Below are 16,346 nucleotides of genomic sequence, written 5' to 3'. Positions count from 1 at the left end.
GTAAGAGCAAATACTGTAGGGGGAAAGTCATAGAGATAGGAAATAATAGAAGAGCTCTAGATTCCTATGTTTGAGTGTTAGGTGTAGACTTGTAATCTTAGACTAATAGAGTCAGTTTTAATATAAACTTAGACTGCTTCATCCCAGTTTCCAGTTTCAGTTAAGTCCATTCAGACAAGAATGTTCTTTGAAACTCGGCTCTTATGTGGTGTGAAGGGAACATTTTGTTTGGGGGACCTTTTAGGCATGTATCGGGTGAGATGCCCGGATAGCGTCAGCGTTCACTTACAATATCTGTATAGCCTTATATTTTCGCATCTATATAATATGCGAGTACTGTGTATAATTGTCGTGGAAACCTCTGTAAGGGAAAAAAAACTTCAGCCTTCAGCACTTCTGCAATGTAGGGAAAATTATGCCGCTCAGAGCCAGCTCTCGTCATCTGCAATATAGTCCAATATATAGATGTTTTATTTATTCGCTGATGATGAGCAGACTTTTCCCAGGACATTAAAAAAAAAAGAACCTTAAAGGAATGTGTGACGGTGTGTCTCATTTTTCACCCATACAAGGCAATCTGGAAAGATTACTCTGCTGCCAAATGTTGTGTCCTTTAAACACGTTTAAACATTTATTAAAGTGGAAGGTCAGAAATTGGATAGTCAAAACGCAGTATTTCACTTACACTAGTTATCCCACAGTACATAAACAAAATCCTATCTTTTAGTTGAGGGGAGTATTGTCTTCATACTTTTAAAAATTCTACTATGACTTTTCCCCTTCAGGCTTTTGGATAGTTTGCGGGCTTAAGGTGATTTTTATTTAGCTTGACACTTTGCAATTATTTCAGTAGTACTTATTATTCCCGAGTAATTGTAAACAGGATGTGTTCTTGGATTATGATGGTAATTAGATGCTAAAATTGGTGAGGAGAAAAACAGTATAATGTGGGGAGGGGCAATAGGGAAGGAGTTCTAAATTGCTTTAAGGAGTCAGATCTTCTATGCACATCATCATTCCCCTCTCATAGCGAATTTGGGTGACAGGGTTCATCGCGAAGAGAGAACTCAGGAAAATAAATCGTGTTTTTGTATTACGCTCCTGATAAACGTTGCAAGTGGACCTGGATAACAGGTAGTTAAGTGCTATTGTGTAAAAGCTGCCTCTCTTCGTTGCAACCCCCCACCCCCAACGAACTCCTCGAGATATTTCTCTTTCCCAGTTTGGAAAACGGACTTTGGTGAGTGGGGCGGTGAGGCTTCCAGGCCGGCGTGCCCCGCTGCCGTGAAATTATTCAGCAGGCGTCATTCACCGGAGGCAAAAGGTGGCAGCGGCGTCAGGCAGCGGCGTCCCGGGGAGCCCTTGTGGCGGAATCCTCGCCGCCCTTGCCCGCCGAATCCCGGCCGAGAGCCGCCCGCTTCCCCCGTCCGGGTTCCAGGCGGGCGGCGCTCCTGGCGCTGGTGCCGCCCTTTCCCCGCCCGGCTCTGCTCAGCGAAAGCCTGTCAGCTGGCGATACTGCAATCAAGATGGCGGCGGGGCCGGAGAGCGGGTGAGCGGGGGCGCCTCCGCTCCCTGGCACAGGACGGCAGGAAGCGCCGGGATGGGTCGAGGAGCGCCGGCTTTCTTTCGGTTTCCCTGAAGCGGGCGGGGGGTAAGGCGCGCTGGCCATGGCGGGCATCATCAAGAAGCAGATCCTGAAGCACCTCTCCAGGTCAGTGAAGTGGGGCGTCGGAGGCGCCCTTGCCGGGGCCGCTCTCAACAGGCTTCTCTGAGGAAAGGGGGCGAAACTGAACCGCCTCGTCGTAGCGCCCCGTTTCCCTTTCGCAGTGGGGCGGTAGGCGAGGGGTGGGAAAGTCCCCGAGGTTGGGACCTGTTCGTCCCTCTTGTATATTTTGGAGGCGTTGGGCTACCAGAAGAAACGTATCCCTAACGCGGAGGGTCACTGCGTGTCTGCACCTGAAACTGGACAGGTGTGTGGGTGGGGGGTAACACTCGCCCTGCAGCAGCAAGAAAACTGAGGAGGGGGAGAGTCTTCCTTGGGGGAAAGGAGCGGGTTGGCCGCCCCATTTCACTCTCGCCCCATCCTGCTTCTTGCCGCAGTCGGGGAAGCCCGCACAGGAATCTCTTCCCCTCGCGGCGTTAGAGGAAAGCCGGGCAAAGCGTGGCGGCGCCTGAGCCCTTTCGCCCGTCCCCGCCGGTGCTAAGCGCGCGGCGGCGACAAGGCAACCGAGTCGTAGGTGTCTCCAGAAGGGAGCCGCGCAGGCAGGAGCCCGAGGCAGAAGTGGGTGGATTGTAAATTGTGTTTGACACGTTGCCTGTGGGAGGGGCGAGCGGCAGCTTGGCTGATGTCACCCTGCACATTGTCTGTTGCAGACAGGTCTGGAGACGCCAGATTTGTGTGGGAATGAATGACAAATGGGGGTCGGGGGAAGCTTGGCAAGTTGTGCATCACGCCGGGGCAAAGGAGATGTCTGTCCGGGGTTTTGATTCGGCAAGGCGCACAAAAAGAATAAGAAGAAAAATGGTGATTGGAACTGGGTTATGCTGTTTTTGCTGGCCGTTTAAGCAAACCTTTTCAAATATCTCTTATATTTGCTATGCATTTATAATCCGTGATGATTTGATTGAGGGATTTGTATTCGCTGTTGCAGTCAAAGGTTGGCACGATAGGATCACACACAAATGAGGCATTGAGGAACACACACAAATGAGGCTATTTGGCTTGTGCTGCCAAGAAATAAAGAACTGGGGAACAATCAGAACGGAATGTAAAATCAAAAGCCCTTCCTTACCACATTCAAGACCATCTTATGGAATCTAAATATTGCATATTAAAGGCAACAGATCTGTGTGGTATGATTTGGTGTTCTTATTTTCTGCCATCATCTTGAAGGATGCCCTGATTTTCTGGAAGAGTATTACTGAGCTTTGGTTTCCCAGAGTGTTTGCTGCATTCAGAAAACTCCAGTTTCAGTCCCTAGTATCTCTAGTTTAAAAAGGACTCAGTTGGTAAGTGATGGGAAAGAGACTTGGGAGGCTGCTGCCAATCAGAGCAAACAGTACTAGGCTAAATGTAGAACTAGTCTGATATAATGCAACCTGCTGTGTACTAACAAGGGATGTCAGCTTATTAAAAAAACTATGAAGTTGTCAAGCTAATTAAACATATAATTACTTTAAAACAAAACAAAACCAAGCAGAGATATTTGGAAATGCAATCCTGCACATGTCTACTCAGAAATAAGTCAGACTGAACCAGGTAAATAATTAAACGATTGCAACCTAAAGAGGCCAAAATTTGATCAACTGGGATGGGGGTGGGAATGAGGTATTGTTTTTAAAATGTGTCACATATTCAAGCAAGTTTTGAGTGAGTTTTTTTAACCTTGGGCATTGTCTGAGGGCACATGATACAGCAATGCTGTTGGACGCTAAGGAGGTGTACTTAGAGGAGAGACTGCTAGTGAGCACAGTGTATGCTGTTTTGAATTCTATGATGAAAACAAGGTGAAATATAGCTATCTTTCTGCTCCCTCATAGAACATAAGATGATAGTTCAACCTCTTCCTCCTGTGTGCAGTAACCTTTTTTGCTTTTGTGCGAGAGTATTAGGGGTAAGAATACTGTATAAACCACTGTTTATTTCTGCTGTAAGTAATAGGTAGACAAGAATCATCCTTGTAATGTGTAGCTTGGTTCCCTTGCTTTTTGGAGATTCTGCAGACTCTATTCTGTAGTGCATCAATTGTCCTACTTTCATCTCTTCTCTGCATTCCCTAGTCTAGTTTATAGGCATGTGTCTGTATGATCTGGAGAGTTCTGCAGGTTGACAAGGGATTGCAATTGATTGCCCCAGGCAGCTTTCACCTCTCCTTCTGTGAACCATGGTCTAAGATTCTTAAGTAATCAAGTGAACAGTGTGCTAGAGCATTTTTGCACTGATTTCATTTGATCTGCCTAAACAGGTGTTTGCTTGGACTGTTTACACAATACCATGTGTCCTATTTTTAGTTGGGATTAGTGTGCTTTTGTTTTTCATTTTTACTTGGGGATGAAGTAGTATAATATTCGTTAGTAGTATATGCGAATGTCCTTTGAGATAACAGTGTGTTGCAGTCCCAGCAGTTTTTACATTGACTTCTCTCAGTGCATTCGCCATTTTCACAACCTACTTTGTTTCCTTCCCTACCTGTCAGCATGACACAGTCTGTACCTTTTCTATCTGGATGTTCTATGGACATTGGACTGTCACGAATAGGTGCATACTCAGATATAGTGAGAAATGTTTTTCAGATTCTGTGTGAAAATGTATACAGTGGTACCTCGGGTTACAGACGCTTCAGGTTACAGACTCCGCTAACCCAGAAATAGTACCTCGGGTTAAGAACTTTGCTTCAGGATGAGAACAGAAATCGCGCAGCAGTGGTGTGGCGGCAGCAGGAGGCCCCATTAGCTAAAGTGGTGCTTCAGGTTAAGAACAGTTTCAGGTTAAGAACGAACCTCCAGAACGAATTAAGTTCTTAACCCGAGGTACCACTGTACAGTGATGTGAATGTTAGTCCTAGTTCAAGGTGGGAACAAGTATGCTAACAACTGGTTGGGTATATCCTACCTGTTATAGAATTCCTGACCAACTGCAAATGCAAGTCTTTCTATTTTTGTTGAACTCTTAGAAATGGAGAGATGCAACAAGGAAATAAATGAGGAAGTGAAGGAAACTGGTGTAGAAATAAGTTCTAATTGCTTTGGATTGAAAAACTGCAGTTAAGGATAGATCTGCTCTGTGGCTGAGAATACACAATTATGGTACTTTCTTTTTAATTCTTTTCAATGGAATTTGGTGTTCATTCATTTATTTAAAGCATTTTGGCCCAATCTTCAGCTCTCAGATCAGCTTACAGATCAATAAAAAGCCAAGACAAAGTTGACTAGAATTATTCTTTTTGGTTTTTACTTTCATTAGATATTATGATCATATCTGAGGCAGGAAGTACTTTGACAAAGTACCTGCCAGAATTAATTTATTTCCTTTTGGTCAGCATAAAGGAAGCAAGACCAAATAATTCATGTTTATTACTTCCTTTAGAATGTACTAATTCATATATATTATATAGCATATGAGGTAAAAAACACGCTCAGTCTTATTTTCCCCTGTAACTCCTGAACTACATGGTAATAGCATAGCTGTTTGTTGGTGCTGTACTATTTATTTAAGCTTTATAGAATCTAAAATCAGGACTTGGCTTTATCTTCTCCCCACCCACAATTTGAAGGCTTCATTTTAAGCCATTGAGATGAAATAGAAACTTCATTGTAAATTATTACCCAGTGTTGCTTATTAATAATATTGTTGTTAGTTATTAAATTTGTATATCGCCCTTCATCTGAAGACCTGCATATGATGAACGGAAAGGGCATTTTGACTGTGTTTACATGTCACTGTTGGAATCCATCCATCTTGGTAGTCAATGGAAAAGTGCACCTTTGGGGGTCAAGTCAAACTGTTGGAAGGTCACAGTACCTGCTGTGGCTGTAGAGATCAATATGGGAGAGACATGTTTTGTTGCAGCTGGAGGTGTCCAGTTGCGCTGCTGCAGATGCACCATGGCGTTTCTTCTCTCTGTGCTCCTCCCAGTGGTCAACCCTTCTCTGGTCACTGCTATGGATGTATGACTTTACTGTCTGTTTCCAGGCACTGCAGTTGTCTACAAGGGATTCCCACATAGCAGGGTTGATGTTGCCAGCCTTCATGCCACTTCTGCAGAAATCTTTGTAATGAAGAGTTGGTCTGCCAATGGGCCTCGTGCCTGAAGCCAACTACCCATAGAGCATGTCCTTGGGGATTCTCACATCTTCCATTCTGTGGACATGACCAAGCTAGCATAGACGTTGCTGAGACAGGAGTGTGAACATGTTGGGAATGTGGGCTTGGGAGAACACATCTTTGTTTGAGACTCTGACTTGCCCTGTGATGCCCTAAATCTTCCCGATGCAGCGCATGTGAAAGGCATTGTGGTGTTGCTGCTGCTGGTTGTAAGTTGCCCACAACTCACTGCCATAAAGCAGTGTGCTCAACACGCAAGCCTGGTAGACCTTCATCTTGGTATTGAACATTAGCATCATATTCTCCCATACTCTTTTGGAGAGATGAGCCATTGCCGTAGGTGCCTTGCCAATATGCTTGTCATTGTACTCCGTTACTAAAAGTTGGCCATGCATGTGCAGATGGCTTCTGATTCGTCCCTCCATTAGGGAGAGTAGGAGTAACAAACCATGATCTCTGCCTTATGATTGTAGTAATTGGGGATTGTAGCTTGGGAAACTTGACAGTGGCGTTTTGAGGATTTAAATGAGTTCTCAGTAGAACAGAGTGTTGTTATCAGATTTGCTAGTGTGCCAGTGCACTCATGTACAAGAAACCATAAGGGAATTAGCAATACAGTGGCACCTTGGGTTACATATGCTTCAGGTTACATACGCTTCAGGTTACAGACTCCGCTAACCCAGAAATAGTACATCGGGTTAAGAACTTTGCTTCAGGATGAGAACAGAAATCGTGCTCCGGCGGCACGGCGGCAGCAGGAGGCCCCATTAGCTAAAGTGGTGCTTCAGGTTAAGAACAGTTTCAGGTTAAGAACAGACCGCCAGAACGAATTAAGTACTTAACCCAAGGTACCACTGTACTAGTCTTTGGATCTTTGCTGGAGATTGTACTCTACAGACTGGATTGCATTGGCTGTGATCACTTTGCTTAGCTTGGGAAGTCTAGCATTGACCAATATTAGTGTCACTTCTCCAGAGAGTGAGCAATAAACAAAGTGAAGTTGCAATTGTAAAACAATCATGATAATCCATGAAAGCACATTGAGTTTTACTAGAGGTTAATGGCTTTGCAGCATGAAACACTCATACAGAGACTTAGAGTAGAAGGGGTTAATAATGTGTGAGTTTTGCAGTTAAACCTATTAATGCATAGCCATGCTGGTTAGTAAATGATCACAGAGCTCTAAATGCTTAGAGAAGGCACAGTTAATGCTCCCACACCTTCCTGGTGGGAGGTTGTGTTGTTTATTTCTGTTCCTTTCTCTCTCCCTCCTCTTTCTTTTGAACCGTGTAAACCCAGCAGACATCTGAGACTGGGACTTCAGATTCAGACCACATATTTGAGACTAACTTGTGTATTTTGAAACCAAGAATACCTTGCCTGTGTTGTTTCTGCTGTAGCATTGAAGGATGCATGAGTGAGTCCTGTGATTACTGTAAGTAAACCACTGAAACGTACTTAAGGTGGTATACTATTCACTCTGAGAGTGGTAGAGGCAGCCCCCGCCCCAATTTTAAGCGCTTAATACTGGGACATTTAAAGGTCTAACAACTTATATTTCCTGTGCTTTGCAAATGCTGCATAGATCTGTGCTTTAAATTCTGCTGGGGGCTATTTTGGCTAAAGAGTAAGCCAATCCTCACATGCTTTTAAAATTCAGACAGACACCTTTTCTTTGTAGTTCCCCTTATGTGGGACTTCAGAATTAATTGGTATTCACCAGTTATTTATTTCCCAACAAATAATGTATTATACAGGCTAGCTAACCCCACCTTCTTGTTTAATTACTGTTGCACATGGGGCAGGGCAGAGGCCTACAGGTGGAAACTTGCCTTAAACGTAAGTAGGAGGCTGAGCCTTGCAGACTTGGCTGCAAGTGGAACTGGGTTGCAACTTAAGGTTGCAACTTTCCCAAAGAGTATCAAATTGGAAAATAAAGAAAATAGGAAGAAGCAAAAGAATCAAGACATGAATATTTATCTGTCCCTTGCCTAAAGAAAACTGGAGTAATGAAAAACTTGAACTTCACTATAACTTAAGGGGAGTACTGTCAAATATAGGCTAGGGATCCATGTTTGATATCAGACATGGTTTATTTTGGGGCTATTGGGAGAGATCAGTATGTGGCTCTCTTTACATAAAGAATTTCAATCAGCAAGTCTTGTACAATTATGGGATCCCCTAATCCACCACAGCTCTCAGCATGTTAGTGTACTTTACCCCCTTCATTAAGCTTTCCTCTATTTAATTTTAATTTTGATTCCAGTTAAAATGTAAAAATCCTCTTCTAGGAAGATACTGGTGGATGCCTTTCCATTGAAGAGTTTAGAGGCAAGGAAAGAACTGAGCTAATTTTTTTTCTAGGAAAAGAGAGAAGGAAGACAGATGCTGTGGCCATCTACAAGTGGGGGCGGTAGAGTGTCTGAAAAAGCACAGCATGGGGCAGCTTTCTAATGTAGCTCCCAAGGCCTGAATAAATTGGGGGTGCAATGTGTACCCAGTTATAGGATAAACTTACTGGTGAACTGGCTGTGAATCTAAAAGGACATAGTACAAAGATCCAGGCTTGGACATGAGTACCTGATGATGCAAAAGACACTTTTGCATGGACCATGTTTAGATAAATAAATGTACTACCTCCATAAGATGTTGGCCATGTGATGAGACTTACCTTCCAAGTTGACAGGATTACTGCATATCTGTACAGTATTTCCGGCAGGCTAATCAGCTTTTCTCCCATCTCCATTTGGTTCTTTGCATTCCTTCAATTTCTATTTGTGTGTTCTCCTTGTTTGCCTCTTATAAGACTTAAGAGTTCAGGGCTGTGTTGCTTTTTTGGGTTTCCCTCATTCTAGTTTCAGAGCCATATCTTTACCCAAACATAGAATAGAGATGTTGTGGGTATGCCTTTGAACTACTGATTTTTGAAGCTGTGTAGCATTCAAAAGGATATTGTATTACTGAAAATTGGCACAGGATCCTTTTCAGTCAATGAATCTGTTTTCGATTCTCAATGCTTCATATTCCATCACTAGAATTCTGTCAGCCCTCTGTCTCTCTGCTTGTTCACTGTTTCTTCATTAATCAGGCACTCATTGATGGAACTTTTCTTTTGTTAGTCTACTTTCCCATTTCCCCCCGTTTCAGATCATTTCTTATTTCTGCTTTTGAGCTTCCTCTGTGAGGCAAACATTAAAACTCCCTCCCCTTTTCATTACTGCTTTGATTTATTTTGGGCTATAGCTCTTTTCTCACTTGTGTTGGCATCAGCAGTCACTTGGGAGGGTAAAATCTCCTGGACCCCTATAGGTTCACTGGCACTTTCTGCTAACAGATTATCCTTCCATAAATAGCATCCTTGATATCTTCTGTTAAAATCTATTCCTTCTCTCTTTTCAATTAGGGTAACTATTCCTGTAATCTCTTTTTTTCCTTCCAAAGAAAACATCTCAGTGTTTGGCAGCACCTGAGGATGACAAAGCAGCCAGGCTTTAAATGAATTGCTATATACCTACTACAGTAATTGGAGATTGCTGGGAAAAGCTTTTTCACAACGGAGGAAAAGTCTGAGAGGAAGATGAATGATTTTTGGAGAGGTTGGCGGGGAAGAGAACTTAAGAGTTTTGAGAAGACAGGATGGAAAATTTATGTGAAAGTGTAAAATATTGTAACTAAAAGTAATACACCCAAGAGATCAGAATCTGACTATAATTAGGTTTCAATAACAGAATTTAGATTTTGCTTTAGGGGTGGCATAGTAGTCAAATACTGTCAATAAGCTATTGAATATTTGACAGTGACCAAATAGTAAAAAAAAAATCATTAGGTAGTTTTGCTCTTTTAATTCATCAAAGTTTCATTTGTTGTCAAGAGCGGACATAACTCCCATTTTTGCAGCAGTTGGGGGTAAACCTCACTGCCTAAGGGACATTCAGATATAGGCTACTTGCTATTACAGCAGACATCTCCAAAAGGAGCACAAGTCATTATTAGTGGCAAAGTCTTCGTCAGGCAAAGTCTGTTAATAGCCTAGGTCAATGAACCATTTTAAACTAAAAGGGAAGAGTAGAGTTATATCCAAATATGAACTTCAGACTTCTTGTTGTAGTCAAGAGACAAACCACGTTGGTGTCTTCTGATGTTTTGATATTTACTTGACTGTGCCCAAAGCTGCTCTGCACAAATAAAATCCCATTAGATATATTTTAAAATATTTTTAAATTTTGTATATGTTTAGATGTTTTAGGTGTTCATCAATTGTAAGCTGAGTAATTGCTTTGATGTGAAATAACTGCAGTGTTGATATTCTGTTTTAGGTTCACCAAAAACCTGTCACCTGACAAAATCAACTTGAGCACACTAAAAGGTGAAGGTCAGCTAACCAATTTAGAGCTTGATGAAGAAGTGCTTCAGAATATGCTGGATCTTCCCACTTGGCTTGCCATCAACAAAGTCTTTTGCAACAAAGCATCTATTAGGGTGAGTAAGTGATTTTCCTGGCACAGGAATAAAGACCACTTTGCCACAGTGGATTGGAGGACATTTGGTTAATAGGATGACTTCTCCCTCTGGATGGGATAGGCAGGGTCCTCAGAAGTCTTTTGCTTCCTCTTCCAGGGGGAGGAGCCGGATTAGTCCAGACTGAATCAGATCAGATTAGGATTTACAAATTGTTTTGTACAAATAAAAATTGGGGTGGAGGGAATCGATTAACAGCCCCAGTAGCTTCTTCTACCCATATAGCTGTATGGTGTCTGTTCCCCCCCTTCTCTTTTGCAGGTGTTTATTTTCCCCTCCCTTGTTGCTTTTTTATTTGCTGTGTTCTTTTTCTAGAGCTATGGTGCTGGCAATGGACAGACTAGTACGAAACATGGTCACCATCCATTAGAGGATGGAGGGTGAATGTGGGGATGTGAAAACTAAGATATACTATAATCTGTAGTAATTGGTGGATTAGGAAAATGTCTGTGCATTCACTATCAAATATAGGTGAGATTATCAGCACCCTTGCTTCTAACAGTGGTGATTACTCTGACGGTGAATTGAGTTATAGGCATACAGCAGTTTTTTGTTTAGTTTGCATATCTCTGGATAAGATTTACACCATGTTAGCTTCAGAAGCTAGGTGAAGGGAATTGCATACATGTTGCATACATGTATGTACACCTACATGGAGACACAGTCTCTTGACATATGTAGTAAAGTGTATGGAACTGATCCCTACTGAATCAGAATTGTGTGTCCTTTTTGGTTTTCTTAATTTAAGTGTCACAGATTATAGGTTTTTTATATTTTAGTGTAATTCATTTTGTTTTGACAAATGAAGTTTGCAAACACTTCAGTCCTTATGAACAAGAAGAGGCATGTCTGGTTTTAGGCTTGCAGAAAGGTATAAATGAGACATTTAATTTGTATGTGTATTGTTATATGCAATATGAGATTTCACATTTGCTTTGAGCATTTTCAAAACAGATTGGTGATGATGCCATATTTTCTTTAATGATTTTGTTTTTATTTTATCTTGCAGATACCATGGACAAAATTGAAAACACATCCAATCTGTTTGGTGAGTATGGAATTCAGCTTCCCAAATTAACTTTGTTAGAATGGTGATGCATTTGTAATTTCCTTGAAATCATACTGAAAGCATTAAGTAATAGCTAGTGGAGAGAAGAACATTTTGCCATTAGTGGCAATACAAATACAGTGGTACCTCGGGTTACATACGCTTCAGGTTACATACGCTTCAGGTTACAGACTCTGCTAACCCAGAAATAGTACCTCGGGTTAAGAACTTTGCTTCAGGATGAGAACAGAAATCGTGCTCCGGCGGCATGACAGCAGCAGGAGGCCCCATTAGCTAAAGTGGTGCTTCAGGTTAAGAACGGACCTCCGGAACGAATTAAGTACTTAACCCGAGGTACCACTGTACAGGGTTGTATCCAATGAAGTTGTTCTGTTCAGCTGAGGAATTACCTCCTTGTCTTTTGTGCAAGGACCCCCAAATCTTCCCCAGAGGGTTGGGAAAAAACCCAGAACAGATATGGGGAGCTTGCAGAAGGTGAAGAAATCCCATTGTGCGCACCGAAGGCCTTGTACAAAGAGGACAGTGTGATTGGATACAATCCATTGCATTTTACATGATTCTAAAGTGTTATAAAGTAACTAGCCAAATTGTTTCTGAAATGTTTTGTCATGTATTTTCATGTGCTCTCATTCTAAGTTTTAATTCTGTGAGATGGCTTTAAATTAATTAGTCACTGAATGTAAAACATTTCAATTTTTCTAAATTTCTCTTGCATATCTAAAGTCACTGGATAAAGTAATAATGGAAATGAGTACATGTGAAGAACCACGCCCTCCTAATGGACCATCACCTATAGCAACTGCATCAGGGCAAAGGTCAGTCATAATTTAAATGCTGCAATAGAATCAAGCATTACATATGCAGGCAGTGCTGAGGAAAGCAAACTGAATAGGCTTATATATAGTTGTTAATTAAAAGTGGGCTAAATGGCAGATCTGCTTGAGAAGGGCTGGGTTAGGTTAGCTAGATTTGTAGAATAAAGGTAATCAAAGCCCAGTTTATGCATGTGATCCTAGTGATTGTCTTTTCCATGTGGTCCCCACTGTGTAAAGGATCACATGGAGAGACCATGGTGTGAAGTGGGCTGCATGCAAGTATAGCCCACAGAGGCCAGTAGTGATTTCCATAATTGTGTTTGCATTGTTACTGGAAAATGACTGCTAGTCAGTAGTCCACGTTATCTGTTTCATGCTCACATTTCTTGAAGCGACCCAAAGATTATATGTTGAAATAGACACCTATTTCTCATGTGTGTCTTCTCTGTAAGTGATAAAAAGACCCCGCCTCTTCCTTTATCAGCTCCACATTGCACTTAAAAAGCTTTGGAGAGAATTAAATATAGCTTGTAACATTGTCTGTGGAGGGGAAACAGCCTTGCTATGACTCCACCTACACAAAGGGGCCTTACTGGATCATAATAGTGTTTGGGGATTGTGGTGGTGTACAATAAAGGGCAAACCGGTATATGGCTCTTTCATATCTCTCTACCCACCCCTGCAAATGGCTCAGTGTGAAGGAATGTGGTTCGTGGTGTTCTGTCCCAAATGCTTAGGATGCATTGCAGTGTGGCAAAGGACATCATATCTATTATCTCACTTACTTTTTCAAGGTGATCTTCCTGTAGTTCTAGTTTGGCACTCAATTGCAGAAGCTAAAACAGGGGTGTTGACTCTTGGTCTACATAGTCCCAGATTATGATCTGTTCTAAGTTTTTCTTTTATTGGTCTCTGAGCGATTTCAGTGCTAGTTTTATCTTCATTTGAAGTAGCTGTTAAATCTATGCTGAAATTCTGTTTTAAATGCTTGCATTTTATTTCACCAGCGGATATGGTTTTGCTGAAAAAGTTGTAGAAGGAATATCTGTTTCTGTAAACTCCATTATAATCCGAATTGGAGCAAAAGCATTCAATGCTTCATTTGAACTCTCCCAGTTGAGAATATATAGTGTAAATGCAAACTGGGAACATGGTGATCTAAGGTTTACTCGATTACAAGAATCTCAGCGTGGAGAGGTAAGGCTGACTTTAAATTTAGAACAAGCTATTTTATTCTCTTTTATCTTTCTGTAAGTAGTTACAGAATCCACATTCCTATTGTAGCATTGTCTAATCAATAATATTAACCTGGCTATTTTCCTTTAATTTTACCATTAAACCTACATTATTTTAATAGCAACTTGCCGTATTGAGACCCCTGTCACCATTATGGCATGGCCTTTAGTTGGCATAGTTGCTGCTGACTTTGTTTGCATACTTGGCATATGACTCATTATTTCTGGCCCTTGCTAAACATGATAAGTGAAGTGTAAGTGGGGTGGAAGGCTTTTGTGGACCCTAGGCAGTCTACTGGAAACCATATCATGTCTAAAGAACAATTCCTATGCATGGTTTTAAAAGTTCATATACGTACAGTTGCAGGGATCATGGAGCAGGATACAGCCAAGTATGAATGACAGTCCTTCAGCTATTAGTTATTTGCTACTGATGAACATAGATACCATAATATCTTCCTTTATGTTTAACAAGGGCAACATGCTTATACATGTGCTCAGGCGAGGATCTATCTATGAAACTAAAGAATAGTTACAATAGTCATGTCCCTGGCTTTGTGTCTGAAAGTGAAACCATGCCTTTGAATTAAATGTATATTTTGAAATGCATAATATGTGTTTAGTATAAACATTCAGAAATATACTGTGTTTCACCAAGCATAATTATAATGGTAAAAAGGGACTTTTTGGAACCAAAGGAAGCTGGTTCTGCCTGTCCTAGCTCCATTGACTTCAACAGGCCTTAGACATGATTAACTTGGCCCAACCTGCAAAATATAGGTTTGACTATTATATATCTGACCCACTTAAAGTTGATACAAACGTGTTCAAATAAAATAACGGAAGAAGTTTTGGATGCTTGATGTCAATTTCTTTTTCGTTGATTTATGAGATTATTCTTCCAGGTAAGTTGCAAATTTAAATAGAAACCTTTTTTTGTTCAACAATTAAAGTATGAAGGGTAGAAAATTGAACCCAAGTCCAGATGTGACAAGTCAACAGGCCTGTGGGATCTAGGGAAGCAAGTCTGCCTTTTTACAGTTCTCAAATAGATATTTTAAATCAGGGTACGTGTGTTTTATTTTAGGTACTGACATTTAAAGAAATCAACTGGCAGATGATCAGAATAGAAGCAGATGCTATCCAAAGCTCTCAGCATGAAATCATGAGTGCTCCAGTTCGCCTCATTACTAACCAGTCCAAAATCCGGGTCACACTTAAAAGAAGGGTAATATTGCTTTGTGATGATTTTGTATATTCATTAATGATGGCAAAGGTGATGGGGAGATTCTGCAAAAAATATGTATATTTATGTTCAGCATTAGATTTGTTTAACATTCTATTTGACATGAAATGGGTAGAAATTTTAGTTAAAACATAGAAGATTATTGTACAAGCAGGATCCACAATTATGCTGACATGTTTGAGCTAGTACCATTTTCTTCTGGTGAGATATCCTGCCTTCCTAGGAGCTTGGAGAGGAAAAGAACCACCGAGAGAGAGAGAGAGAGAGAGAGAGAGAGAGAGAGAGAGAGAGAGAGAGAGAGAGACAGCTTGAGAGAGAGAGCTTGCTGCTTTATGGATTTCCAAGGCTTATGTTGGGCCCTGAAGGTTTTCCCCTAAGCACCTTGTTTGTAGTACCTCTCATACCCAACATGATTACAGGAATGAGGGGCAGGATTACTGATGAGCACAAGGTTTGATTAGCTAGTGGTCCAAAGCTTCCTAAAGCTTGCAGTCCTTTATTCACAGGTATACTCATTTGTGCTTGTTAAGTCATAGATAATGGAGGATAGTAATCTTCCATACTCGCAATACTTTTCTACTATCATGAGAAACAAAGTCTTGCAACAGGTGGGAGTCAGTTTGGCATCTTTGCTGCCAACATTGGATGTCATTAGAATGAGGAGGCTAGCTTTCAATTTTCAGATTATAATGTATCACAAGGTTTATTATATATATTTATTTTGCATTGTATTGTATGGTTCATTTTGTTAATTGCCTTGAGCATGCTAATGGTAGGCTTGTCATATGTAAATTCCCTGACATGTCCTGGGGAATTTTGCCAGGAAACAGCTCTAAAAGCTTTAAAATGGTTTGTTAAAACAACTTTGCTGGTGTCAGGAATTTACTTTTTAAATATGATATGACAATCCTAGCTAATGGAAAGGTGGGGTATAGATTTAACAATGAGAGGCATTGTTTTGCCTCTAACTCAAAAATATTTTTTTCTTGAAATTTCTTGGTACAAATTGATTAGGTATATATTTGTTAAATTAAGCTCCTGAAAAATACTTGTGTAAATTAATGATGCAAATTCCAGCTTGCCTCTTCTCTTACTGCACTGCTAATAAAAGGTCACTCTCAGCAGGAGTACAAAAGCACAAAAATAATTGAACAAAGATTCCTGCTTTATGCTATGACTACTGTTAAGTCTTGCTTTGTGTTCTGCTTAAAAATCATTGACTGTAGTCGCAAATCTTGATATAAAATATATTCTATCAAAATCAGTGTTACCAATATTCCAATTTTACTTTTTCTCTTCACAACAGTTAAAGGATTGCAATGTGGTGTCATCTAAACTGATTTTAATACTAGATGACTTGCTGTGGGTTCTAACTGATTCTCAGTTGAAAGCTATGGTCCAATACGCTAAGTCTCTTAGTGAAGCTATTGAAAAATCAGCTGAGCAGAGACAAAGTCTAGCTTCTGAACCCACACAGGTAAGGAAAGCAATCATTATTGTGGCTTAATATTAGTAGGTATATTTTCAGGTAATGTTTGTCTTATCGAATGGGACTCAAACAGAAATTTTGCCTGCATGGGGCTTCTGAGTGAATATGTACAGTACTGCACAGTTAAGATTGTGTTAGGATCTATTGGTA

The 16,346-nt window shown here is 40.9% G+C and overlaps 1 protein-coding gene across 2 annotated transcripts in view; it reads left to right on the top strand.

Annotated features, from left to right (window-relative positions):
* Positions 1-1,367: 1,367 nt before the first annotated feature.
* BLTP3B (bridge-like lipid transfer protein family member 3B) overlaps positions 1,368-16,346 on the top strand; it is a 41,485-nt gene continuing 26,506 nt past the window's right edge. Inside the window, exons 1-7 of one of the 2 annotated variants that reach the window (XM_081927915.1) lie at positions 1,368-1,711; positions 10,141-10,303; positions 11,352-11,390; positions 12,135-12,226; positions 13,234-13,423; positions 14,549-14,689; positions 16,014-16,184. In XM_081927915.1, coding sequence (XP_081784041.1) covers positions 1,668-1,711; positions 10,141-10,303; positions 11,352-11,390; positions 12,135-12,226; positions 13,234-13,423; positions 14,549-14,689; positions 16,014-16,184 — 840 coding nt within the window. In that variant the 5' untranslated portion in view covers positions 1,368-1,667. The remainder of the gene's footprint in view (positions 1,712-10,140; positions 10,304-11,351; positions 11,391-12,134; positions 12,227-13,233; positions 13,424-14,548; positions 14,690-16,013; positions 16,185-16,346) is intronic. The other variant, XM_081927914.1, reaches the window with a different exon arrangement.

Source organism: Podarcis melisellensis (genome assembly GCF_964234715.1).
Source record: "Podarcis melisellensis genome assembly, chromosome: 10".
In the NCBI taxonomy this organism is placed as follows: Eukaryota; Metazoa; Chordata; class Lepidosauria; order Squamata; family Lacertidae; genus Podarcis; species Podarcis melisellensis.
The sequence above is the reverse complement of the archived record's forward strand: the minus strand, read 5'-3'. Positions and strand labels throughout refer to the sequence as shown.